Below are 26,738 nucleotides of genomic sequence, written 5' to 3' on the forward strand. Positions count from 1 at the left end.
AATCTTCTCAGGTTCCCAACACCTCAATAAACCTGTTTTTCCTCACATCAATCCTCAAGTTTTTAGGATTGGCCTTTGAGCAATAAGATATAGGAACCTGGATTTGTTCATTTTTTTTTTCTTTCCAATACAAACTGATGTCAAAATCCATACAGGTATATTTTGGCACCAGAATGAAGGCCATCCAGCATACAGTCAGAAAGGATGTCATTTAGCCAATGCCTTTCAGCTGATTATCAGCCTGCTTCAAACTACAGGAGAATTAAACTGCTAGATTGCTGAATTTAAATACTACATATTTCTATTTTGTCTTTATTGTAATGAACAAGCCGTCTTTAGCTCCTGCTGTGCAGTTTTGGAGGGTCTTCCATATGGTTGCTCTAAGTATTTTGGCATTTTCCCAACTGTTACAATTGGGTCAGTAGGGGGGATTGTGGAGGAGTAATAAAACAAGGGTGACTGCAGCAGGGAGGAGTACCATTACTACACTCATAACAGCTTAGTGTCTCTCATGCATTCAAGCACAACTCAGTGCCATTCATTACAACAGGCAGTCAGGGCAAAGGCTTTTCCTAGAGGTTACTCCAGGAAAGGCTAGGATTTGCATTTGGGGTCTAAATCTCTGCACTTACAAAACTCCTATACCTCACTTTTCAAGAACACTTAGAATACCTTTCGGAGGGCTAAGACAATTAAACATTGCATAGCACTATGCCATTATGAGGAAAGTTTTCATGAGTAAAACTTAAGCAACAACAATAATTTTCAGAGGCTCTGAACATCTTGCTGGTGTACGAGAGAATAAATGAAGAAGGGAAGTCTGTACTCAGAGTTAAAAATATCTTTGAAATATGATTCATAAAGCCAGAGGTGATTCACAGTATCAACATTGTTATTTTTGGGAGTGTCTTCCTGGTCAGAAATGACATGTCAGAAAAAAAAAAAAAAAAAAGAAGCCACACTATTTGACCTCACAGAAAACAAGCTTTCATTTAAAGGACTAACAAATTGGGAGGGGAGAATATGATAGTGACATTAAGATCTGAAATAGTGATGTCACATACATATGCATATATAAGCCTATAAACACACATTCTCAAGATGGAGTAAAACAATGAACAGATTCCTGATGCAGATTGTGTTTTTCATATTTATGCTTATACAGACTCTTTAAATAATTCATTATGCTTTTCATCTAACATGATATGGGGCTTTTTTTCTATAGTAAACAGTAAACAGTTTTTCTACAGTAAACAGTTCTATAGAGCTATGTAGTCTTCTAATAGCTTTACAGTGTAGCCATTTGTTTTTCTTCACCGATGTTTTTTAAATAGAGGTATAGACATTTAAACCACTCTCTTAATGAATGAAATTACAACACAGGGGTGATTGTCCTTCCACTGTAACTTTACCTTGTCCTCTTTCTTTGCATCTTTGTTCTCATAATTAAAAATAAAAAATTAAAAAAAAAGAAATTACAACACAAACACACACTTCTGTTTCAAACTGAGCTATGAGATTATTGACCCACTATCTCAATGAATGGGATTAACTCTCTCTCTCTCTCTCTCTCTCTCTCTCTCTCTCTCTCTCTCTCTCTCTCTCTCTCTCTCTCTCTCTCTCTCTCACACACACACACTCTCTCTCTCTCCTGTTTCAAGTGGAGCTCTTCTATACAGCTATGCAATCTTCTAATAGCTTTACAGTATAGCCATGCATTTTTCTTCGCCAATTTTTTTAAATAGTTATGGACATTTAAAACACAATCTAAATGAATAGAATGAACACACACACACACACACACACACACACACACACACACACAATTCTGTTTCAAGTGAAGCTATGAGAATATTGAACCCAAAAGGCATTGCATTAAAAAAATTGGCTTCCCTTTCTTCTCTCCCTGGTCCCATCCCCATCAACCCCAAACCTAGAACCCCCAGATCCATCCTTGCACTTGTAATGGTGGGAGCCCAGGGCCCTGTGTCTAAGCTGCACGACTTTGCTGCCGTGTGGTGAGCATCCAGTAGATTGCAGAGCGAGTCACTCAGGAAGAGGGCGTGAACTCACTGGCCTCCCTCACTCTGGACTATCAAAATCAAAATCAATATCAATATCAACATCAACAGCAAAGCCAGAAGAGCAATTAAATCACCCTCACCTGCCCTCAGACCTTGGGGTACAATTCCCCCTGGGCACGGAGGAAAAAAAAAAAACACCTCACAGGGCTGTCAGCGTTTCAGTCAGGCAGTCGGACGCCGACCCTCAAAACCCTTCCAAAGGCCGACTCGGACATTCGATCTTCTGCACCCCTTAAAGCCCCTCAGACTCCAGGGCTGCATCCGCCACACGGAAGTGAGCCCTGAGAAACCAACAAACGGGCAGGAGCTCAAGTGAGGGCAACACGGTGGCTTCAAGCGCCGCAGTGCGCAGGCGCCACCGCAGTTGTGCGCAGGCGCCGCCCAGAAAGTGAGTGACTTCTCCAAAAAAAGTGTCTTAGTTCGCCGTCACCTGAGCACTGTCCCTGCTCTAAGGAGGCGACAGGCAAGCTTCGCGCTTTTTTCTTTTTACTTCAGCACCTCGTCCTCACCTCTTGGCTTGCTTGTGCCGCCATTGGGATCGGAGCCGTCTCTCTCTGAAGAATCTGTCCGAAATTGAGCTCTCTGTTCTTTGCTTTTCCCAGTCACGGGGCCGAACCGGGTTGGCCCCGGGTGAGGCCTCTTGACCATGGCTTCCCTCTTCAAGAAGAAGACTGTGGATGGTGAGTGAGTTCTGGGCCTGACGCTGCTTATTTATTTATTTATTTATTTATTTATTCTGATCATTATTTTATTTTTTATTATTTTTATTTATTATATTTATTTTTATTGATTTATTATATTTATTTTTATTTATATATTATTTATTCTTATTATTTATTTTGCAAGGAAGGGATGGCAGGGTGGAAGGGGATTCACTCCCAAGGTTTTCTGGCATGGGCGGGGCCGGATCCACAGGCCCCACAGGTGAGTGCCCGGCCCCCCGCCCTCTGCGTCACTTCAGGCTCCGCCCCGACCTTTGACCCGCCTACCTTGACCTTGCCTGTGCAACGTCTTGAAGAACATCATCATCATCATCACCCACCCCATACTCCCACACCACCACCACCAGGATTTCTTTTCCTTTCCTGGACCACGAGGATCCTCTCTCTGGATCATTTAGGGCTGTGCTTCTCAAATAGTGGGGCGCCTCTGTAAAGGGGGCACGTTTGACCTCGGCTGACACTGTCATAACAAGCTAAGCCCCGTGTTTATGTCTCTGTATGTCTCTGGAGCTGAGAGTTGCTGTGCCCTACTTCAAACTCCGCTTCGGAAAGCTATGCATTGCAAAACGTGCTCATTGTAACCAGGAATCCAGACATCACCCCTGATTAAAAAATCAGCTCAAATTATTTTTATATATTTTTGTTTTGCAGGTTAAACTTTTTTTTAATAAAGATACTATTTACAGTCGTGCGGGGGGGAGCGAAAAATGTTTTCTTCCTGGGGGGCATGACATAAAATAATTGAAAAGCACTGATTTAGGGGATGCAGCTGGTTCCCTGGACCAAGTCCTTAGACTTACTTGGTCTCTTGATTAGATTCTAGTGTTTTTTTTTTGTTTGTTTGTTTATTTTTTTTAAACAGGTCTATTTGTTGGCCCTCTTCTGCTGTAAACTCTCCCTTATGAGTGTCCCAACTAGAAACTTGTTGGGGTCGTGGTGGAACAGGAGAAGGAGGGTAGTTTAATTTGGGGAGTGGAGTCCCTAAGCTTCCAATACCAAGTGATCTTTGGACTCCTGCACCATGCTTAATTAAGAGATGGGAATCAGATGCTTCTTCTTGCCAAACAGAATATAGGCAAAAGGAGCATGCAAGGTCGTGGATCTTGGTAACTCTCTGGAAAGTTTGCTTAGAGTCTTGATTGATCAGGACAGAATTTTTCTTTTTTCAACGATTGCTCTAGGTAGTTTAGTCATTGGAATGGTAGAACACTGTATCTTCTCATGACTTGTGGACCCTAAGGTGGTTGCTGTTGGAACACAAAGAATCTGTTCTTTGTGAGGGTCTCACTGCCACTAAAGGAGAAGGCTGGGGTAGCAAGTCAGTGATTGGTAGAAACTGGGTGGGTGCTCAGCCCAGACTCAGGATAACTCCTTTCCTTTGTATGATTATTCCAGTGCCAACATGATTATTTAGGGGGGAAGATAACAAAGACCTCATCTTTGCCTTGCCATTCTGATGTTCATTTCAATATATACTCTTATTTTACACTGATTTATCATATAGTTTAATTAATTTTTTTACCTTGAGAGAATGTGAGGAAAAATACTTGGTTTATTGACATGAGCTGAGAAGTGCCACTTATAATATTTGGAAAAACTTACCAAGTTGGTATAGGATGTAGTATAATTATGTGAAATGAACTTTCTGTGTTTTTTCAGAAGGCTGTTAAATCTTTAGATGCCATTTTAATCTTTAAGATGCCATTGATTTATCTTGAACTTAAGTACTAATATTATGATCTTCAGCTTGTGTATAGTACTTGGTGAACTAGAGGAACTGTTTTTTTTTTTCAGTTTTATATAGTTAGAATTGACTAAAACATATAATTTTGCCTTTCTTACTATGATGTTAAAAACAAAATTCATGTAGTAAACATGCTAACTTTAATTACATAAGTTCTTTTGCATATTTTCAAAAACAAGTTTCTGTCTGGTTTTCTCATTGCTGTGTGTGTGTGTGTGTGTGTGTGTTTCCTAGTGTTTTTGGCAATCTAGTGGCTGTGCACTTGAAGTACACAGCAGAATAATTGGAAAAAAATAAAAAGAGAAGTTGTTTAATTGTACTCATAATCGGTTGAATTAATTCTTCTCAAGAAATGGTGTTTTAGCTAAACTGATTTGTTTGTGGAAATGTCTAAAGACTTTATTCAGGAACTGTGCCACTGAATCAAAGAACTGTATGAAATTTCTGAATGTAAATCTAACCATCGTATATTTACCATAACTAACAAATTGCACAATTGATGTTTTCTTTGATTATCATGCCAATTCAGATCATTTGATGGCATCTTAAATATAGATGTGTGTGCTTTCATTATTTTGATATAGAGCCTTATTGATGTTTTGTAGAGATTTTTTTGTAGGGACAGTATCCTGGCAGTAATGAGGCTATATATTATGAAATGTAATGTATTTTTATGCAGTTCTCCTAGATTCCCAGACTCCTTGATTATTGATCATATGATCTTTACTGTGCTGTCTTTTTTTTTATCTAGTTCAGCAGTAATAAAATTCTGATATATAATGGAAATGTGTTACTGCTTGTAGTTTTGTAGAATAATTGAATCTTGTTTATTTGAATTGGCTAGAAGAGTTGCATACTATATCATTAAGGACTACCACACATATAAATTAAAAAGGAAGACAACATTACAATACTTATTACTATTCAGCATGATGTTTAATTCATTGCTGACACAAAGAGGAACAAGTCTCTGTAGTATGCACTTTTGTTACAGAAATTAATGAGAAATGTACCTTAATGTCTTAGAAATTAAAAATTTGAATATTTGAATTTGAAATTGCAATTGAGTACTTGTTTTTTCCTTAGTTTTAACTGATCCCTACTTTTTACTGATCTTTATAATATGCCTCTGTGTGAAAATATGTTTATATACAAGGTTTTTTCCTAAGTGGAAGACTAATAGTCAGCTCATTTTTGAAGCTAATTAGGAGTCTATTAGGATGGCATAACTTGTCATGTATGCACCACTACCTATGACTCTTATAAACCGAAGTCCTTTAAGCACTATATATGTTTCATTATTGTCAATAAAGATAAGTTTTGAGGACTACTTATAGCTAATACTGACTTAGCATTTTGTGTGCAGTATCTTATTACATTTTCACAAACTCTTAAACTAATAATGGAAATTGAGAAGTTGAAAACTAAGAATTTGTAGAGATTTTCATCCTTTTGAATGTTATCAATGCTATTTTTGTCTTATTAGTGATTCTAGTGCAGACTTTAATTTGCTGGTCTTATTAAGTCATGTAATTCTCAACCTTTCCTAGGTACTGTGTACTGTGTACTGTTTATATTTTGTCTGTAAACCAGATACTTTCTCCTTGGCTTAATAAAAGAAACTTAATTTCTTATAGGGTAGGGATGGAAATAATGTTCCATTCCATGTCTTTTGTCTCTGCCTCAACCCAGCATTTCTTAGGCAGTGTAGACCACTTGTTGTTGTTGTTTTTCCAAGGAGGATAAAATAGATTTGTTTTTTAGAGGGCATGGAAAGTAGGGGTCTTCAACCTCAACATTTCATATAGCTGAAGAGGGGCACATACAAGGCAGTAGATTGGGAGGGGTATAGAACCCATACTATATAATATAGAAGAATTTGATTAGATGTTTTTATAAAGGTCATGTGTCCTCATTTGTGTTCTCTTGCTAGCTGGTGGAGCTGTGAGATAATGGGACAAAGAAGCTAGAGGTGGGACAATCTCTGGTCCCCATTCTTTTACAGTTAGTTTCCCGTGGGGTCACTTTGGAATGTTGATGGGGCATAGCAGAGTTCTAGTGGTTATGAAAATTTCTTATTTATTAGCTCTAAAGACAGGGAGCCATTCAGTGTCCACTGCTTTTTTGCTGACACATTTTGGAATAGTGAAGATAGGCTCCTCTGAACCATTACTCCAGGGCCTTCACCTTTCCCATTGATCCCTTCAGGCCTCCCAGCATTGGAGGCTTCCTGTTGGGCTTTTCTGGCTCCCATAACTCTTGCTGCTCAAGGACAGGACCAACTACTCGGAAAGATGGTCTTTGGTGTTTTTGAAACTTTTTTCAAGGATTTTATGTATGTACATATATAATGTGTGTGTATATATTCATTTATTTTATACGAATCACATTGCCAAGCTCCCTCCACCAATGTATTGAGCTCCCTCCACCCACGTTCACAGAGTCCATCCCATTAGGCATCCCTGTGGCACCCACCCTTACCCCTCTTCTCTGGGCTGCTTTCTTAACATATACACCTTTTTGAATTGATTGTTTAAGATTCGCTATTGTAATTTTGGTGACTACGTTTTGGTTTTTTTTTTATATTTAGTTCTGTCCTTTCTTTTTTCCTTTTTTCTTTTGGGCGGTTTGAGCCATACTTGCTTAGGCAGTGGTGGGCAACCTTTTTTTTAAACTGAGCCAAATCTCGTCAAAACCACGATTGAAATTTATTTTGAGAGCCACACAGGGAGCGCACTGACAGAGGCTAGGAGCAGAGTCCTGACTCCTGGAGCGGCCGCCCGGCACACAGAAGAGCCGCATTTTCTCTTTTTTTTCTTATGAGTCTTGCCAACTGTTTGTCTATCTTGTTTTTCATATCAAAAATCTATCTCTTGGTTTCACTACTTCTTTATATTGCTTTATTTGTTTCTATATAATTGATTCTGCTCTAATTTTTAATTATTTTTTTTCTTCTACTACTGCTTGGTTTTTTGGTTGTTGGTTATCCAGATATTTAAGGTGTGCATATATTTCTTCTTTCCTTATGACTGCCTGTACTGCTATGAATTTACCCTTTATTACTGCTTTTGCTGTGTCACATTGATTTTGGTAATTTGTTTCTTCATTATTAGTTTCAAGAAATCTTTTTATTTCTTCCTTTATTTTTTATTGATCCAGCTATTATTAAATAGCATATTTTTAAACTTCAGGTGTTAAGAGTTTTTCCATATCTTTTTTGATGATCAGTTTCTCTCTGTGACATTGTGATCTGATAGAATACTTAGGTATGATTTTATGTTTGTGATATTTTCTAAATTATGTTAGTCTGATAAAATGTAATGTGTCCTGAAGAATGTTCTATGTCCTTTAGAGAAGAATGATTCAACTTTCTGAAGATAGAGGCTCTGTATTAATTCATTATTTTCAGTTTTTCTAGTTTCTCATTTAAGGCTCTTGTCTCTTTACTTATATTCTGCCTAGTGGTTTATCCAGTGGTGAGTGGCATGTTGAAATCTCTCACTGCTATCATTTTTTCTCTCATGTGTATCTCTAGTTTTGTGAACTAAATAAAGCCTTACATGCTTTGCTGACCCAACATTTGGTGTGTATATATGTTGATATTGTTAATATTTCTTATTCTCTAGTTACCTTGATCAATAAATAGTAGCCTTTCTCGTCTCAAATTATATTCTGTAAGTTGAATGCAATTTGCTCAGATATTAAGTGTGTCTGTCCTAATTTTCTTGTTCGTTTTTCAGTGGCTTGTATAATGGTTTTCCATCCTTTACTCTGAGCTTGTGTTTTGTTGTATTAATTATTAAATATAAAGTCCTAGTCTTGTGGTGAGACCTTTCTCGACTTGCAGCCCCTTTGGCTGGCATAATTATTTCACAGGCTGTCAGTTATCTTCAGATATCTACAGAAGATATCTAGCTTTATTACAAGGCCCTAATAGCCATGTGCATTTCCCACACAGAGCTAAGCAGCCTCTTTCCTGCTGCTCTCCATATCTTAGCTACTTCTGTCTCCCTCCTCATCCCCCCTTAGCAACCCCCCTTTTATTTTAATTAAATATTTTTATTAAACACTGTGATTACAAACTTATTTGTAGTTGTGTTTTAGTCATAACAAAAACACCCCCTTCACCCATGCAGCCTTCCCATCACCAATGCTCCCATAGGTTCCCTTCCCCATCCCCAGCCTGTATTTAAGACAGACTTTCTACATCCCTCACACTGACATTGTTATGATAGTTCTCAACATAGTTATTTCTCTAACTGCACACACTCTTCTTTGTGGTGAGCTTTATATTTTGAGCTGATCCTTCCAGCCCTCAACTGGGAATTATTTCAATGTCTTCAATTTTTTCTTAAAACCATAGATGAATGAGTCTATTCTATATCTCCCTCTCTCTCTGACTAATTACACTCAACATAATAGATTCCATGTACATATACGTATAGGAAAATTTCAGCTCTCCTGATGGCTACATAATATTCCATTGTGTATCCACCAGTTTCTTTAGCCATTCATCTGTTGAAGGGCATCTTGGTTGTTTTTAGAGTCTAGTTATTGTAAAAAGTGCTGCGATGAATATAGGTGGAGGAAGGGATTTGGAGATTATTTTTCTTTTCTTTGTTTACTAAATATCTTACATTTTCTTCCATTCTTTGGACTCTCTTTTCTTTTTCAACTGCCATATGAATGCTGTTTATAATTTGTCTTTAAGTTTGTCTATATGGTTTTCCATATCAAATTGTGCTACAATGGCTTGTTAGTCATGTTCTTTCATTCCTTAATTCCATTTGTATAGTCTCTTATCCTCTGAAAAAAGTTCTTTGAGTTGGTTGAGTTTTCTTTCTATATTGGATGTTTAATTTTATTGACTAGTACTTCCTTTATTTCTGTTGACAGTGCATTGAGTGGCTTTTTTTTTGTTGTTTTTGGTTTTGGGTTTTGGGCTACACCCGGTGACACTTAGGGGTTACTCCTGGCTATGCACTCAGAAATTGCTCCTGTCTTGGGGGACTATATGGGACACTGGGTACTGGGGATCGAACTGTGGTCTGTCCTAGCACGGCAAGGCAGGGGCCCTGCTGCTTGAGCCACCACTCCGGCATTGAGTGTTGATTTTAGGTTCTCTTCGACCAGGCTCAAGCAGACTTGTCTATATGGGCTTGCAGACTTGCCTATATTTCTTCTTTATATCTGCGACTGCATTGAGTTCCTTGTTTCTCTTTTTTTTTTTTTTTTCTTTTTTTTTTTTTTTTTTTTTTGAGTTTTGAGTTTTGAGGGTATTAAGGGTGTTAAGGGTGGGTGTTAAGAATCTTTTAGATTTGGGGCCGGTGAGGTGGCACTAGAGGTAAAGTGTCTGCCTTGCAAGTGCTAGCCAAGGAAGGACCGTGGTTTGATCTCCTGGCATCCCATATGGTCCCCCCTTCACTTGAGAAATGATTTGTTGAATTGATTTTACCAACTAATGACTAATAATTCACTTGTTTTTTAGGTTATTTTACTTACCCTGCAGATTGATTTGAGTATGCTGAGAAAATTGTCAGTTACTCTATTAAGCTAACAGAGTTTTAGAGTTGTCTGGTGGCTGAGAAATAGGAGTACCACATCCACCTTCTTGCAAATGGGAGATGTAATTAGATGTGTCTGCATGGTTTTGGTTTTAGTGGGTAAATGGAAGTCAGGTCTGGCCAATTTCAGACCATGGAACTGGATGAGGTGTAGGGGCAGCAATGATAAGGAGATTTGGATCCCAAATTTGCAGTTGTGTCTGGAACACACAGCTTCAACTCCACGAGTAGTTTATATTTTATATATTAATCCTACATATAAAAGTATTGTGTCCAGTATCCAGAGCTTGCTATTATCAGTATTCAGAGCTTGCTATGGTGAAGTTTCCTATTATCACAATATCACCTTTAATCATTAGTGTATTTTGAGGCTACGAAAATAGTCTTTGTTTTCTTGCCTCATTGGGATGATATTCATGTATGCTATTTTAACTTCGGTTGGATAAATTGTTAAGACTACTATTGTGATACCATATTATTCATTGTTTATGAAGAAATCAAATTCATCATTTATAAAACTGAATCTACCCCAAAACATCATTTTTGCTTTCTGCCAACTAAAATACAATGTTTTCATGGCACAATCTACTGCACCCTGATGTTTCCTAGTTTGCTGTATATTATCATAGGCAGGAGTCGTGGCCCACCCTAGAGGAATCTCTTTTTGTTTTGTTTTAGTTGTTTGGGTCACCCCCCCCCAATGTTCAAGGCTTAATACTGACTTTGCACTCAAGGATCACCCCAACTTTGCCTCCTGCGGCCCCCAGGTAAATTGAGTTTGAGACCCCTGTCTTAGAGCCTAACATTTTGAATATTTAAACAATAAAATATTTTTTACTTGATTATTTTTTTAGCAAACCAAAGAAAAATAATTGAATATGCGACCTGTTGGCACAGTAATGCCACCAAGCATTTTTCCTGGAAAAAGTTTGTTCTACTTTGAGAATGGGAAGAAAAAAGAAAGGAGTAATTAAAGAAAGTATACATTTGGTTATTGATTACATTTCTGCAAATCCACAGTCCTCAATATTTGTTTTACATGATTTCCATTTTCTTGCTGGTTTCTCAAACAAAATATTATTAAAGCAACTATTATTTAGAATAATCCTTAGTCTTTTGGTCCACTACAAATTGTGTTCTTGTTACACCACTTAATTCTAAGGCTCTTGTAAAGTGCCTTGTTTCTTTTTTATACATTACCATTTTTTACATGAAATTATCAGATACTTATAATATTTCACGTCTTTCGAGCAGGTCCTACGGAGTTTTTTAATCTAACTCTATTTGTCAAGGTGATTCTTAGTCTCTGGGTCATAATTTGTAGTAAAGGTGTTGCATGCTCCCCCACTGTCCTTTCTGCTTCGTATTTGCCGGCGTATAAGACGACCGTTCAACCCATGAAAAGCTTTCTAAAAGTCTTAAAAGTAAGTTACTTCTTTTTTTTTTTTGTTTGTTTTGTTTTGTTTTGTTTTTTGGGCCACACCCGGCAGTGCTCAGGGGTTACTCCTGGCTGTCTGCTCAGAAATAGCTCCTGGCAGGCACGGGGGACCATATGGGACACCGGGATTCGAACCAACCACCTTTGGTCCTGGATCGACTGCTTGCAAGGCAAATGCCGCTGTGCTATCTCTCCGGGCCCAGTAAGTTACTTCTTAAAAGTAAGAGGGGTGTGGATCACTCGTCCCTGAAGCTGGAACAAGTTTCAGCATGCCATATACCAGCATATAATATGACTCCCGACTGTTAGGAAGTTTTTCATGGGTTGAAGGGTCGTCTTATACACCGGTAAATATGATAATAATATTTTGTTATTTCTTTTTATGTCAAAATCACTCGGTTAAACTATTACCATTTTATTTCCTGTTATACCCTATTCTAAAGCCTGAGAAATGAATTTGCTTTTCACATCAACTGATTTTTCCTCACTCTCATTGTCATTTCCTCTTTATCTGAATCAATTTGCTCCCTAATATTTCTACATATAGAACTTTTTTCCCTTGCTTTTTGATGTTTGAGCTGCTACATTTTTGTTTTTTTCTCTTTATCTACTCAAGAAAGTGCTTTCACATATATCTAGGATCTCTTTTCTTCTTGTTCAGTTGTGAGTGAGATCCACCAATTAATTTTTGCTGAGCACACACTTGTTTCTGAACCACACACTTGCTTCTGTTCAATTCAGTATCGATCAAGGCTTATCTAAGTCTATTATTGCATTATAGTGTAGTGCCATAGTATCATCTCTTCCTGTACCAGCTGATATAGAACTTGCTGGTGAAATCAAAGGTAGATATTCCTTCTCTTTAAAGGATATTGATCTCCAGAAACAGTGCATGAAATTGCTAGAACAGGATACAAGAACATTTTGTGCCCCTATCTCAATTCATGTGAGTTGCACTTTCAGTACAGCTGTGAGACAATAAAATCTTATAGATCAGTGTTTTTCTTTTTTTTTCTGAATTAGAGCCCTCTTTGACCTTGTTTTCTTGTAGTGAACCCCAGCCTTGTATACCTGTCATTGAGGTTGACACCCTAGTCTTACACTGTTGCCCCTTGTTTATATGATTTTCACATTATACCCCTTCCTTAATATGCTTGAATTAACCATATGACCTTCCCCCCAGTTGAGAAAGGCTGCCTTCTAAAGAGATAGTTTAAAAATGTGAAATAAAATTTATTAGATTGAAAAGTCCATAAAGCACAAAACCTTGTATATGGCAGAGTTGATACTGTCTGGAATAATCGTTCTACTGTATTTCAGTAGAAATACAGAGGATTAGTCCTGAACTGCTGTAAAAGTTTTGGAAAGATATTTCTTCTCTACTGAGATTATCAAAATTTAAACAAGTAAATAAATATACATATACATAGTTGATAATTACTTTTTGTTGTAATCCTCAAAAGTGTAAATTGTGTGAAATGAGAAGTATCTGGGATAAATGCCATAATTCAGGTTGGGACTTGGGCTCAAATCCCAGTAGAAAATTCAAGTGAGAAAGGCTGGGTCACATGGCAAGTCCTTTTAGTTTTGCTTTTGTTTTTGAGCAGACATATTGTAGTCAAGAACCATTGTCATTTGACAATTTGCAGTTTTTTGTTACCACTTAATATGAAGTATTTTATATTACCTTACAAAATAGATGAAGTGCTGGGATATAAAAATTTAGGGCACATACTTAAAAAAGATTTTTAAATGTTTTATTGTATGTTGCCTACAGGCAAATCAAAGGAACTGCTAAGAACCACAAACTCATCACTTATAGATGTCAGCAATATTATATATATATATATATATATATATATATATATATATATATATATATATATATATATACTTATCATTGTCCTGACTCAGAATGTTTAAAAGGGGGAGAGTAGAAATAATACAGTGTATTTGCTAATTTCAGTGCTCTATTTTTCTACTGGTAGAAGGCTCTCTATTATAGTTAATATTTTATTGATGAATTATCAAACAATTTTTGATATCCAACACACTTTATTATAGTTTTGTTATAAATCTAACTATGCCTAAGCATCAAATCACTTTACATTTTTTTATGTATGTTTGTACTTATTCAGACCACAGCTAACTATATTGGGATAGTAGTTGGTGTGAAGTATGGTGAGAGTACAAAGACATATATATATATATATATATATATATATACAGTTTTTAGAAAGAATCTAGAAAGATCAGACATACTAAACCATTGATTTACTGGTCTTCAAACAATACAAGTGTGTGTGTGTCAGATTTATTTTCACATTATATATTTTGAGTTATCTAGAAGACCAAATTGTTTAATATGAGTTTAGTAGAAGACTTTAAAAAAATTAAAAGAGTAATTCATAGAATATTATCTCATGGGAAAGAGCTTTACTGTTTTTTCTACTTAACATAAGTCTTGAAGTGTTATAGCTATGTTTTAATATGTAGAATTATATGCTTTTGGTTTATAGCTTTAGAGCTGTTTAAATATTAATAAATCTATTAACAACTGTTAATGTGTAGAATATGCAGCAGCAGAGTTTTAACATCTTTTCCTTTTTCTGATATATACTTTTATGTTACACATATTTACATAAAATTAAAATTAAACTACTTAACTATTTTGACTGAATGATATGCTTTGTTCAAATGCTTTGTCTTACTACTTGCTTTTCAATAGAAAACTGAATCTGTCTTTTGTTTTCTGATTTTTTTTTTTTTGGCACAGACTTCTGTTTTTAACCATTTAATTCAAGACTAACATTATCTGCAGTTAGTAGAGACTCAACAGACAGGTTAAGGATGATTCCCATAGATTGTCTTCACTTCAGAATGCTGTCACAAAATCTCATGTACTTCTGTCTCACCAGCTATTATTGTGGGTATACCACAATTCCTTCCTCTAGTTTACTGTTTTGCTAGATCTGTTAATTAGAACCACTCTGGGAAATGCTTTACTTATTATCTATTTTTAATGAGGATACTACTCAAGAATTTTCAGCTGGTAGCAACAATTAATGATGGGAGTTACTTACTTCCCATGTCCTCACTGGACTGACACCACTTTTATTTTCTTTTGGCCACACTTGCTGGTGCTCAGGGGTTACTCTGGCATAGGCATTACTCCTGGTGATCTCGGGACCATATAGGATGCTGGGGATTGAACCCTGGTCGGCTACATTCAAGGCAAGCACCCTACCTTCTGTTTTATAGCTTCAGCACCCATGAACTGACTCCATTTTCTTTAGTCGGTTGTTCAGTCTCTATCACTTGGCTTTGTTTCCAGCCTTACCCTCTAAGAAACTAGCTCCACACTGAAGCTATAATCAGAACACTCAATCAATAGAGACTTTTATTGGGGAATTCAAAGCTCTTAGCTCTACCAAGAACTCAGAAAATAAGGACAGTATTTCTTTATACAACCCTAGTAATTAAAAAGTATAGATTAATATAATTCTTGATCCCAATAATCAAGTGTTTCAACAGTAGCTTTGTATTGTGTCCAAGGTATGCTCTGTATACCTTGAGTATATATCCCTGAGTCACATGCCTGGGCTCTGTTATCTGTACACAAGCTAATAATTGTGTTTCCTTTTTCATCTCAGTTTTCTTGTAATTCATAAAAATCACTCTCACTTCATATACTAATTGAGTTTAGTTCACAAAGGGGTTATAGAGTAAAAGATATTTTGTGTTTTTCATTTTAATTTAGAACATTTTCTATTGAAATAGTAAAAGGTGGTGTTTTCTTGCCAATCCATTGACTTTAGGAAACAAAGAAAATTGGTAGTGTTATGAATGAAAAGCTAAAAGCTACTTTGAAAGAGAAAAATTGGGCCTGGAGAGATAGCACAGCGGTGTTTGCCTTGCAAGCAGCTGATCCAGGACCAAAGGTGGTTGGTTCAAATCCCAATGTCCCATATGGTCTCCCGTGCCTGCCAGGAGCTATTTCTGAGCAGACAGCCAGGAGTAACCCCTGAGCACCGCCGGGTGTGACCCAAAAACCAAAAAAAAAAAAAAAAAAAAGAGAGAGAGAAAAATTGCAGTCCTCCTTTGCTGTTGTGTGACTTTTGGAAAAATATTTTTAATTAATGTTTTTATTAATTCACTGTGCAATATACAATTACAAAGTTGTTCATGATTGAGTTTCAGTTATATTCAGTTATATACTGCTCACCACCCATCTCTTACCACTGCACATTTCCTGCCACCAATGACCACAGTTGCACCCACTCTATGGCAGACATTTTTCTTCTCTCTCTCTCTCTCTCTCTCTCTCTCTCTCTCTCTCTCTCTCTCTCTCTCTCTCTCTCTCTCTCTCTCACTCTCTTTCTTTCCCTCTTCCTTTTCTCTCCCCTCCTTCCTTTTTTCCTTTGAGGCTCCTGGTTTGCAGTACTGTTACTGAAGGAGTTTCATGCATATCACATTACCTCCTTTCAGAACCCAATTCTTGTTTAGAGTGATCATTAGCAACTATCGTTATCTTAGTGTTCCCTTTGGAGAAAGAGTTTTTAAAAGACATATTGACATTAACTGTGGTCCAGGGAGTATATTCCTATTCTATTAGTACTGGTGGCTTTAAAAAAAGGGGAAGAAATACCAAGGATAGTTATGTGCAAAGACCATTTTAAAAACTTATCAAGGATGGAGTTATCTTCTAGACAAACTGAAACTTAAGAAATTAAACCTTTTACCCCTTAGTCTTAAGTTTACGGAACTGTGAAAAATATAAATTTCTATTGTTTAAGCTGACCAATCTGGAAATTTGTTTGGTCAGTCTTGGAAGTTAAGAGTTTGTATTTTAGAGTAGTATGGATCCCACGATTGTTTCATGGAGTAAATGCTAGTATGTAGGAAATGTCAATAGATATTTCTGCAAAGAAATCTTTGGTTTAATGTATCTGAGAAAGAGTCTGTACTATATTATATCCAAAGGATGGCAATGTGTTTTCATCTACTAAATCCCTACTTTTCCTTTTTTTTCCCCAGGGGTGGCGGTGATAGTGTGATGTAGTAGCTTTTCCCTACTATCTAATAATATTGAATACTTTTTCATGGCTATGCGCTCAGAAATTGCTTCTGACTTAGGGGACCATATGGGATGTGGGGGATTAAACCGTGATCTGTCCTAGGCTACTGCAGTCAAGGTAGAGCCTTAAGGCTTGCGCAACTGCCCTGGCCCCACTATTTGTGTTTGTTTGAAGTCATAAGTAACAGTTGACCTAAATTATAATCTTTTGGACCTAGACTGATACTTACAGTCTTCAGATAATAGGACAGTTGATCTAAATTAGTTGAGATAAAATAAGAATGAGTAGATACTTACAGTAACCAGGACCAACATGTATATATTTAATTATATCTTACTAAAAATTGCTCTTTTATTTAGAGTGTCAGATCATTCCAAATTATCGCATAATGATCAAGCGGCAGAAATAAGATTCAATTTAGATTTAATTAAAATCAAACTCAAATTTAGTTATTTTCTTTTTCTGTTACTATCATTTCGTATATTTTTAAAAATGTATTTCTTTTTGGAAAGTACTACAGTAAGAAGAGATAGAAGTGGTGTGTGGGTGACAAATAATTGTGCCATATAAGTGTTGTATACTAGTCAACTAAGTGGATTTTTTATATTTTAAACTATAGCATATATACACTCTTCTGAATTATTTGTACAGCCAGTGTTTATAAGCAAGCCTTAATATTTGACTAATTTTTATTAAGCTGAAAGGAAATTTAACATTTAGTAAGACTTTTTTTAAAATTAAGGTCTTGTAATCTAACATTTTAAATTACTTTGAATAAAATACTATACCTATTCATTTAACCGTGTATGTTTTGATTCTTTAGATGTAATAAAGGAGCAGAATCGAGAGTTGCGAGGTACACAGAGGGCTATTATCAGAGATCGAGCAGCTTTGGAGAGACAAGAAAAACAACTGGTAAGCAGAACATTAAATTTCAGTTTTCCTTCTCAGACTAATTGGGGAATCCGTGTTAGAATAATTAGCTATCTAGGAAAAAAAAAAAGCAGGACAGGTGTGAATGGTAAGTAATTTGTTAAGTAATATTATTTAAAGGATTTTAAGCATTTCTGCTTGCCTTTCTTTATTGTGTCATTTTGCTGACTTTTATTAGGATTCTTTGTATTACTAAACAGTGCTAAGTGGTCAAGGCTGCTACTGAGATTTTTCAGCTAATAACCTGAGGATGTGAAGCATCCCTAGGGCCTTTCAGTGCCAATGGCCACCAGTGCCAAACCCAGCATTTCAGGGTGGGGATGGCTGGAGTGCTGTTCAGGGATTATATGATGTTGTGCTCTAACCCCTATACTATGTCCTCCTGACTGACAGTCAGGACAATTTTGATTGAAACACCAGATATACCTTTTCATTTGCATAGTCTGTGTGTTTTGGTATTATTCTTCATTACTATATATCTTGCCACCTCCTTTTCCCCTACTTTTAAATTGAGGTTTATTAAAAATTAGCCAGAGAGATAGTACATCCAGTTGGTCATTTGCTTTGCATGCAGCAGACCTGGGTTTGATCTCTCAGGAGCATACTTTCATGAGCCCAGCCATGAGCCATTCCTAAGTGTAAAACCTGGAGAAAGTCCTGAGTACTGTTGGATGTGGCACAAAAAAACAAACAAATTTTGAAAATTTTCACCTGGGCTTTATGTGATTGATTACTCTTTGTGATTACTTGCTTAGTAGTTGCTGATGAAAGTACTGGTTCTCTTTTTTCCTGATAGATGTAGAAAAAAATATCCTTAAATTACTTTCTTGTATTTTATGACAACCTCTTCCATTCACGATTAGGGAGAAATAACACGATAGTTTATTTGACCTATTCTTTTAAAATAAATCACTCAAAACTACTCCTTCAATTGTTTTATTCCCAATTTTATTCTTCTATTAGGAATTAGAAATTAAGAAGATGGCTAAGATTGGCAATAAAGAAGCTTGCAGAGTTTTAGCCAAACAGCTTGTACATCTACGGAAACAGAAGACAAGAACTTTTGCTGTAAGTTCAAAAGTCACTTCTATGTCCACACAAACAAAAGTGATGAATTCCCAGATGAAGATGGCTGGAGCAATGTCTACTACAGCAAAAGTAAGTGAAAACCTTATAATTATATCTTTCTGCTTTGATTTAATATTTGTAAATTTCAATATTCAAATTGGAATTTAAAAACTTCTTGATATATATGAATTACTGAATCACTAATTGTTAATTAAGTTTGTCACTATACTGAATAATCCAGATAATTACTTTTAGATTTGTTATTGTTTTATTCTAATATAAAATTTGTTGTTTTAGAACATTTCTTTCAAAATTAATTTTTCAGATATATTACATTGTATCACCATGAATTACTGAATTATAGAGTTATTTATTATTGATTTTCAGGCACACAGTATTCAACACCAATCCCTTCACAATACATCCACTTCCTCCACTCGTGTTCCAGTTTTCCTCGCCCCACAAATGCTTCTGTGGCAGGCACTTTTTGGTGCTGTGGTTTATAATATGCTTACAAATAGGTTATGCATGTCACTTTAACTTTATTTCAGCATTGTAATCCTGGTCCACAGTAACCATTTCTAGCATTGCCTTACTGGTTGCTTCCTTAATTAACCTTTCCGCATCACTTTACCCCCGACAGTGGAAACTTTCTTAGGAAGGATCAGTTCTCCTGTTCATTTCATTTACCTTTGGGCCTTAATTATTTTCCCACTATGTTTCTTTATATTCTGGATATGAATAAGATATTCTGTGTCTATCTTCTCCTCATTCATGTCACTCAACTTGATACTCTCCAGATTCATTGATGTATCAGCAAATTGCATGATTTCAGTTTTTATCATGGCTCCAAAATATCCCATTGTTTCTATCTAACCTGGCATCTTAGTCTAGTTATCTGTTTTAGGTCATTTAGAATGTTTCCAGATTGTGACTATTGTGAATAGTACTACAGTGAACATAGGAGTATACATGTATTTTTCTTGGGCTGTACTCCCAGGAGTGGAATTGCTGGGTCTTATGGAAGCTTAATTTCTATCTTGTGAGGTATATTGTCTTCAAAAATGGTTGGACCAGTTGACATTCCCACCAGCAGTGAAGGGTCCCCTTTTCCCCTCCCACTTCCAAGCCAACACATGTTACTGTTGTTCTTTTTAGTGCATGCCAGTCTCGATGAAAGAGTGAGGTGATTATCTCATTTTGAATTGCATTTCCCTGCTGATGAGTGAATGATTCCAGATATATTTGCATATGACTTTTGGCCATTTGTATTTGTTTAGGAAGTTTCTGTTCATCACTTCTTCCTATTTTTTGATGGGGTTGGAATATTTTCCTTGTAAAATACTGCCTTATATACTTGAATATTAATTTTTATCACATGAATGATGAACAAATAATTTCTCCAGTCTGAGGACCATCTTTGTATTGTGGTCATTTCCTTTGAGGTCAAAAGCTTCTATATTTATTGTAGTACCATTTGTTTATTTTTGCTTTTACTTGCATGGTTAGTGGTTTTTGGTGCTTAAAAATGCCTCTATCTTTAATGCCATGAAGACATTTTCCTCTCTGTGCCTGACAGATCAAATCTAATATTGAGTTCTTTAATCCAATTCTATTTGGCTTTTGTGCACCACATCATATTTTTTCGTATCTTTCTTGAAGATTAACTGACCATAACTGAGGGCCTGTCTCTGGATTTTCAATTTTATTTTTTTGATCTGTGGATTAATCTTTATTCCAGAACCAGGCTATTTAATTACTAACTCCTTGTAGTGCAGTTTTAAGTGAAGCCTCCCTTTCCTTTGGTCTGAGGATTGCAATAGCTATCCAGGAGGGCTTATTGTTCAGTACAAATTTCAGGAATGCTCCATAGCTTTGAAAACTGTCATGGTTCTTGGGTTTCCTTATAGGGATTGCATTGAATTTATCTAATGCTTTGGCAGGGGCAATTGCCATTTTGAACATATTAATCCCCCCCCCCAATTGATCAGTCAGGGATGTGTTATTATTTTCTCATGTATTCTTTTATTTCTTTAATTAGTGTAGGCATATATTTATCTCTCTAGTTAAACTGATTTTCTGAGGCACAAGTGCAAATGGGACTTTAAAACAAAATCTTTTATTTTATTTTCTGCATGTGGGAATATCATTGACTTCCCTTGGGCAACATTGTCTTATGTCAGATTTTAAAGAGAAGGCCTAGAGTTTTTTGCATTGACTATGTTTGCTGTGGGTGTAGTAAATAGCTTTGACTATGTTGAGGATAGTTCTTGTAATTCCCATTTTATTGAGAGTTTTTATAATGAATAGGTACTGACTGGATCTTGTCAGATACTTTCTATAAACCTATCTATAAGATCATATGATTTTTTTTCTTGTATTATGGTCTATTATGTTCCTTGAGTTGCACTTGTTGAACAATCCTTACATGCTCAGGATGAATCCCACTTGTTTAGGTTTATGATCTTTATGATGAATTGCTGGATTCAATTTTGTAGTATTTTCTTAGAATCTGTTCATCTTTGTTTATGTCTTTCTGCTATTTCTCCAGTTATGTTTGTTTCATAGAAATTATTCTTTCTTTCTTTCTTTCTTTCTTTCTTTCTTTCTTTCTTTCTTTCTTTTCTTTCTTCTTTCTTTCTTTCTTTCTCTCTCTTTCTTCTTTCTTCTCTTTCTTTCTTTCTTTCTTTCTTTCTTTCTTTCTTTCTTTCTTTCTTTCTTCTTTCTTTCTTTCTTTCTTTCTTTCTTTCTTCTCTTCTTTCTTTCTTCTTTCTTTCTTCTTCTTTCTTTCTTTCTTCTTTCTTTCTTTCTTTCTTTCTTTCTTTCTTTCTTTCTTTTTTTCTTTTCTTTTTTAATTTCCTGTGAGAGAGCCTGGAAAGTATCTCTTAAAGGGTTTGAAAGAATCTACTAGTTAATACACTTGGGCCTGGGCTCATTTATGAGGGGTAGACTTTTGATTATCATTTCTATTTCCTAGATAGTGATAGGCTTATTTAAATGTTTCGTATCTTCTTGATTTAGCCTTAGGAGGTTATAGGAGTTCAAGATTTTATCCATTTTTTTTTTACTATGTGTTGTTTGGGGGCATCAAGATTTTCTTTTGGGGGGGGGGTTTGGGCCACACCCATTTGATGCTCAAGGGTTACTCCTGGCTAAGCACTCAGAAATTGCCCCTGGCTTGTGGGGACCATATGGGACGCCGGGGGATTGAACTATGGTCCTTCCTTGGCTAGTGCTTGCAAGGCAGACACCTTACCTCTAGCGTCACCTCTCCAGCCCCGCATCAAGATTTTCAAAGCAATCCATGATGGTCCTTTGTATTTCTGTTGTGGTGTCTCCCATTTCATTTCTCATTTGGTTAAAGAGGGTTCTCTTTTTCTATTTCTTTGTGAATCCTGCAATGATTTATCAATCATATTTATCTTTCAAAGAATCAGCTCTTGGTTTTATTAATCTTTTAGATTTTGATTGGGGTTTCTAATTCATTTCTGAAAGTTTGATTATATCCTTTTTCTACCTGCTTTAGGCTCCTTTTGTTGTTTTCCATTTCTTAGGCTTTGTAGTTATTTATGGGGGGGGGGGCTTTCTTCCTCCCGATTAGTGCTTGCATAGCTGTGAACTTTCCTTGTCACACTGCTTTTGCCATGCCTCACAAGTTCTTGTAGCTTCTCTCATTCTCATATTTTCCAGGAATCTTTTTATTTCCTCTCTGACACTTCATTCAGTTGTGAGTTTTTTTTATTTCCTGGTATTTGAGTTATTTCCCTACTGCTGTTTTTGGGTTAACTTCAATTTTCATGCTTTATGGTCTGAGAAGATAATTGATACAGGTTCTAGCTTCTTAACTTTATGGACATATATAGTCCAGCATGCAATCTATCTTGGAGAATGTCCTATATTCACTGGAGATGAATGTTTATTTGCTTTGGGGAGATGAAACTCTATCTATCTATCTATCTATCTATCTATCTATCTATCTATCTATGAATGTTTATTTGCTTTTGGGGAGGAATCTACCTATCATCTATCTATCTATCAATTTATCTATCTATCCATCTATCCACTAAAGCCCTCTCTTCCCTTCCTTCCTTCAGAGCCAGTATTTCCTTATTGTTTTAATATAGTTATGTTGAATTCTCCAACTAAATTTTGATGTTTTTAATATCTTTCTTCAAGTCTATTACCAGTTGTTTTAAGTATTTTGCTAGTCCCTCCTTAGATCCATGTATGTTTAGGAGAGTGAATTCTTCCTAGTTTATATATCCCTTGATCATTACAATATCACCCTCTCTGTTTCTTTCAACTTTTTTCTTTTTTTTTTTTTTTCGGCCACACCCAGTGATGCTCAGGGGTTACTCCTGGCTATGAGCTGAGAAATCACTCCTGGCTCAGGGGACCATATGGGACACTGAGGATTGAACCTAAGTCCTTCCTGGCCGCATGCGAGGCAAACACCCTACTGCTGTGCTGTCATTTCGGCCCATTCTTTCAGCTTATTTAAGCTTTAAATTGATGTTGTCTGATACAAGCATAGCCACCTCAGGCATGTGCATACTTTTGTTAGCAGGAAAAATGTAGGGCATATTTGAAATACCACTGACTAGATTGAAGTCTTAGATGCAAATGAGACTGGCCTTTTAAAGTTGGGCAGGAGGCTTCTAAGTGGTATACAGAAGGTCCAGAGGCCTTACCCAGCCAAGCCTGATGACTCACTGCAGAGATGCTTCAACCAGTAATCTGGGTTTCCTTCAGAGCCACACCTAAAAAACTTGACTTTAAGACCATGTGATGCTGGGGGTAGAACAGGATCAACTGCATGTACCTTAATGCATGTATTGGTCCTCATATTCAAACTGTCTTTTTAGCAAAGTTCAAGTAATGATAGGCCTCCAAGTCTAGAAATGAATTTTGGCTTTAAGACTTTTTAGTAATAAAAAGTCACTGGAGAATTAGACATTTAGACTAGTAAGGGACAGGAGAGCCATGTCCCACTTAAAATGACTATTTATTATTGCTAGCATGGTTATTTAGAATTGATTGTTTATTTATAGCTTTAAACTGACATTTATATTGCAATACTTCTTTAAGCTAAATGAGTAAACTAAAATGTGTGACTAAATAAAATAGTGTTTGTATATTTAATAAAATTAGCTGTAAATATATAATAAATTTTAGTTCTGTAAATAACTTGTTCATTTCTTTAAACATGATTTAAAGTAATTAATAGAATAAAGAGTAGCATCACATTTTTAATTTAGACATTACAATTTAGTGAAAAAATTTATAGAAATTAAATTTAAAATCTCTTGAAATTTAGGATTTACTTCTTTAACATAAAATAAGCAGATGTAACTTTGCCATTTAATAGTAATGGATTTTATGTTGATAGTGATTTTTTGCTACATAAGTTTTTGCATACTATATTGATAGTTTTTGGCATTGGATTTTATTGTGTAGATGGTAAACAGATGGTTTTCACATGAGCATTTTTCTCTCTTTTTTTTAATCCAGACTATTTAGTATTTTTGTTTGATGATGGCTGGAGGTAAATCTTCAAATAGCTTATCTGTATATGGTGTTCTCCTTAGAATTAAATCCATAGAAAACTTCTGTAATTATATAGCTAACATGGATATTTTTATATATTTTAAGACAATGCAGGCAGTTAACAAGAAGATGGATCCTCAAAAGACATTACAAACAATGCAGAATTTTCAGAAGGAAAATATGAAAATGGAAATGACTGAAGAAATGAGTGAGTTCAATTACTTGTAATAAAATTTATTTTTTTAATCTTTGAATTGTCACATTTACTGGCAGCCTATATTCTCAATTATGAAAGCCTTTTATTTATAAAAAGGCTTTTTTATATATAACTGTCTGTATTGTAACTCTCAGGTATTATTAAATTGTCAATGAACAAGACTCAAAATTTTACTGACATTTTTATGAAGGAATATGTTGTGCCAAATTTCTATACCACTGAGTAGCTTCACTTTATTAACTAGTAGAAAAAAATATAATGGTAGCCTTTCTGCTTTCTTTTTATTTCTTATCCTTTGAATTAAAATCTCTTTTGAGTTAAAAATATGAAACAAAAGAAATAGCATTACTAGTATAACATGGTACAAATAACAGTTTGCTATAACCCCAAATTTTTGTATTAGTCTTTTTATTAATGACATTTATATTGCATACTATAAGTATAAATGAAATTAGTAAACCTTTCTTTCATTGTTGACAAAATAGTTTTGTTTTCAATATATATTTGATAACATTTGATAAATATGAACTTTTATGTCTTTAGTTCAGACTGTCAGGTTTTTTCCCAAAAATAGTTTATAAAGGGTTGGAGCAATAGTGTAACAGGTAGGATGCTTGCTTTGCATGCAGCCAACCTGGGTTCCATCACCAACATCTCATGTGGTCCCAAGCTTGCCAAGAGGGATTACTGAATGCAGAGCCAGTAGTAATCCTTGAGTACCACTGAGTGTGATTCAAATAAAAAAAAAAAAAGTTTAGGAATGAGGGGGCCATAATTGCGTCCTATTTAAATTGAACATACTTCATTGAATCTTGGTCATATTGAACTATGAGTAATATATTATGTCAATCTGGTATTATGGTTTTATAAATATTTATTATTATTTTTTTTCCTTTCACAACTAAGTCAATGACACACTTGATGACATCTTTGATGGCTCTGATGATGAAGAAGAAAGTCAAGATATTGTGAACCAAGTTCTTGATGAAATTGGAATTGAAATCTCTGGAAGGGTACAGACATTTTTTTTCTCTATAGAAAATATTTTCTACCATTTTAATCACTAAAATTGTTTTAAGTTGATCTTTACAGTTCTATACATGGTCTTTATATTTATTTTGAAAAATAAATATCCCTGTAACATATTCTTTATGTTCAACAAAAATGTATCATAATGTATTTATATTTATTATTTTTTCTCTCTTTTATATAGATGGCTAAAGCTCCATCAGCTGCCAGAAGCTTACCATCAGCCTCTACTTCAAAGACTACAATCTCTGATGAAGAGATTGAACGGCAACTCAAAGCATTAGGAGTGGATTAGTTAAAAAAATAGTATATTATTTTTATCTTATTTACGATTATTTAGGATGAAGCAGACATCAGATTCTTTTTACAAAACATATTTTGCAGAAATGAGAAAATGAGACCATGAACAGTTGTTTCCTAACCCATGGCTATTTTGAATCTTCTGCCAAAGAATATCAATGATGCAAAATGGGAACAATTTGGATTTTAGTCAGAAAAATTTAGAAGTTATATATAAAAAGTTGACTTCTGCATGGCACAAAGAAATTATACTCAATACTCTTACTTCACAGGGTATTTATGTTATAATTCTTTTTACACTGAACACAATCTTGTAAAATGCCAGCAGATACCAATTTAGACATGTAAAAATATTAAAAGTATATAATTAACTCTGTATCTATTGTTTTCCTTTGTAAGCAGTTATGTGTTGTGGCCATAAGTGTTCTGTTGCCAAATCATTTTTAAATGATCTAAAAGAAAGTGCTATTTAAACATCTGTCTTAACCAGAAATTGTTGTGAGCCTTTTTATTTTCCTTTGGGAGAACATTCGAGTTGGTAAGTTTATTACCTTTTGAAATGTGCTTGGCACCTGCCTTAAATACCACAACATATTGTGCACATCTTTAGCTTATTTTAACAGACAGAAAAGGAGTGCAATTCAAATAAAAATGAATAAAAAATAAATAAATAAAGATCCAGACCTCCTTTTGTAATGGCTGTACAACTGAATTGGAGATAATTAACAAAAAATGTCTCTAAATTAACAGTTTCACAGTAATAAAATATATCTTAGTCTTCTAAGAACAAAATTTTCTCTATAAATTTCATTTATCTTGAATTATATTAACTAAATATTTAACACTCTTAAACTTTAAACTATAATCCCCAAGTAACACTATTATGACAATACTCTATCTAAATTTTAAAATAAAAATAAGCATTTTTCTTGGTAAATAAACTACAACTTTGTCAGCAATTTTCTATGTTGTACTAATGTATTAGCAGTATTTTGAAAAGTTGTTGTGTTATTT

The 26,738-nt window shown here is 35.3% G+C and overlaps 1 protein-coding gene across 1 annotated transcript; it reads left to right on the forward strand.

The window, feature by feature from the left end:
* Positions 1-2,473: 2,473 nt before the first annotated feature.
* Positions 2,474-26,217, forward strand: CHMP2B (charged multivesicular body protein 2B). Its single transcript, XM_049785511.1, has 6 exons — positions 2,474-2,764; positions 17,454-17,545; positions 18,527-18,721; positions 24,284-24,386; positions 25,302-25,408; positions 25,609-26,217. Exons 1-6 carry the CDS (start codon positions 2,731-2,733, stop codon positions 25,717-25,719), a joined length of 642 nt encoding a protein of 213 aa, XP_049641468.1. The 5' UTR covers positions 2,474-2,730; the 3' UTR covers positions 25,720-26,217.
* The last annotated feature ends 521 nt before the right edge of the window (positions 26,218-26,738 follow it).

This window comes from Suncus etruscus, chromosome 13 (genome assembly GCF_024139225.1).
Source record: "Suncus etruscus isolate mSunEtr1 chromosome 13, mSunEtr1.pri.cur, whole genome shotgun sequence".
Classification (NCBI taxonomy): Eukaryota; Metazoa; Chordata; class Mammalia; order Eulipotyphla; family Soricidae; genus Suncus; species Suncus etruscus.

What these genes read in the sequence shown, in the direction of transcription:
- CHMP2B (XM_049785511.1), top strand. Translation starts at nt 2,731, where the DNA reads ATGGCTTCCCTCTTCAAGAAGAAGACTGTGGATG. An exon ending in AGAGACAAGAAAAACAACTG is followed by an intron (nt 17,546 to 18,526) that starts GTAAGCAGAACA and finishes TTCTTCTATTAG; the next exon opens with GAATTAGAAATTAAGAAGAT. An exon ending in CAATGTCTACTACAGCAAAA is followed by an intron (nt 18,722 to 24,283) that starts GTAAGTGAAAAC and finishes ATATATTTTAAG; the next exon opens with ACAATGCAGGCAGTTAACAA.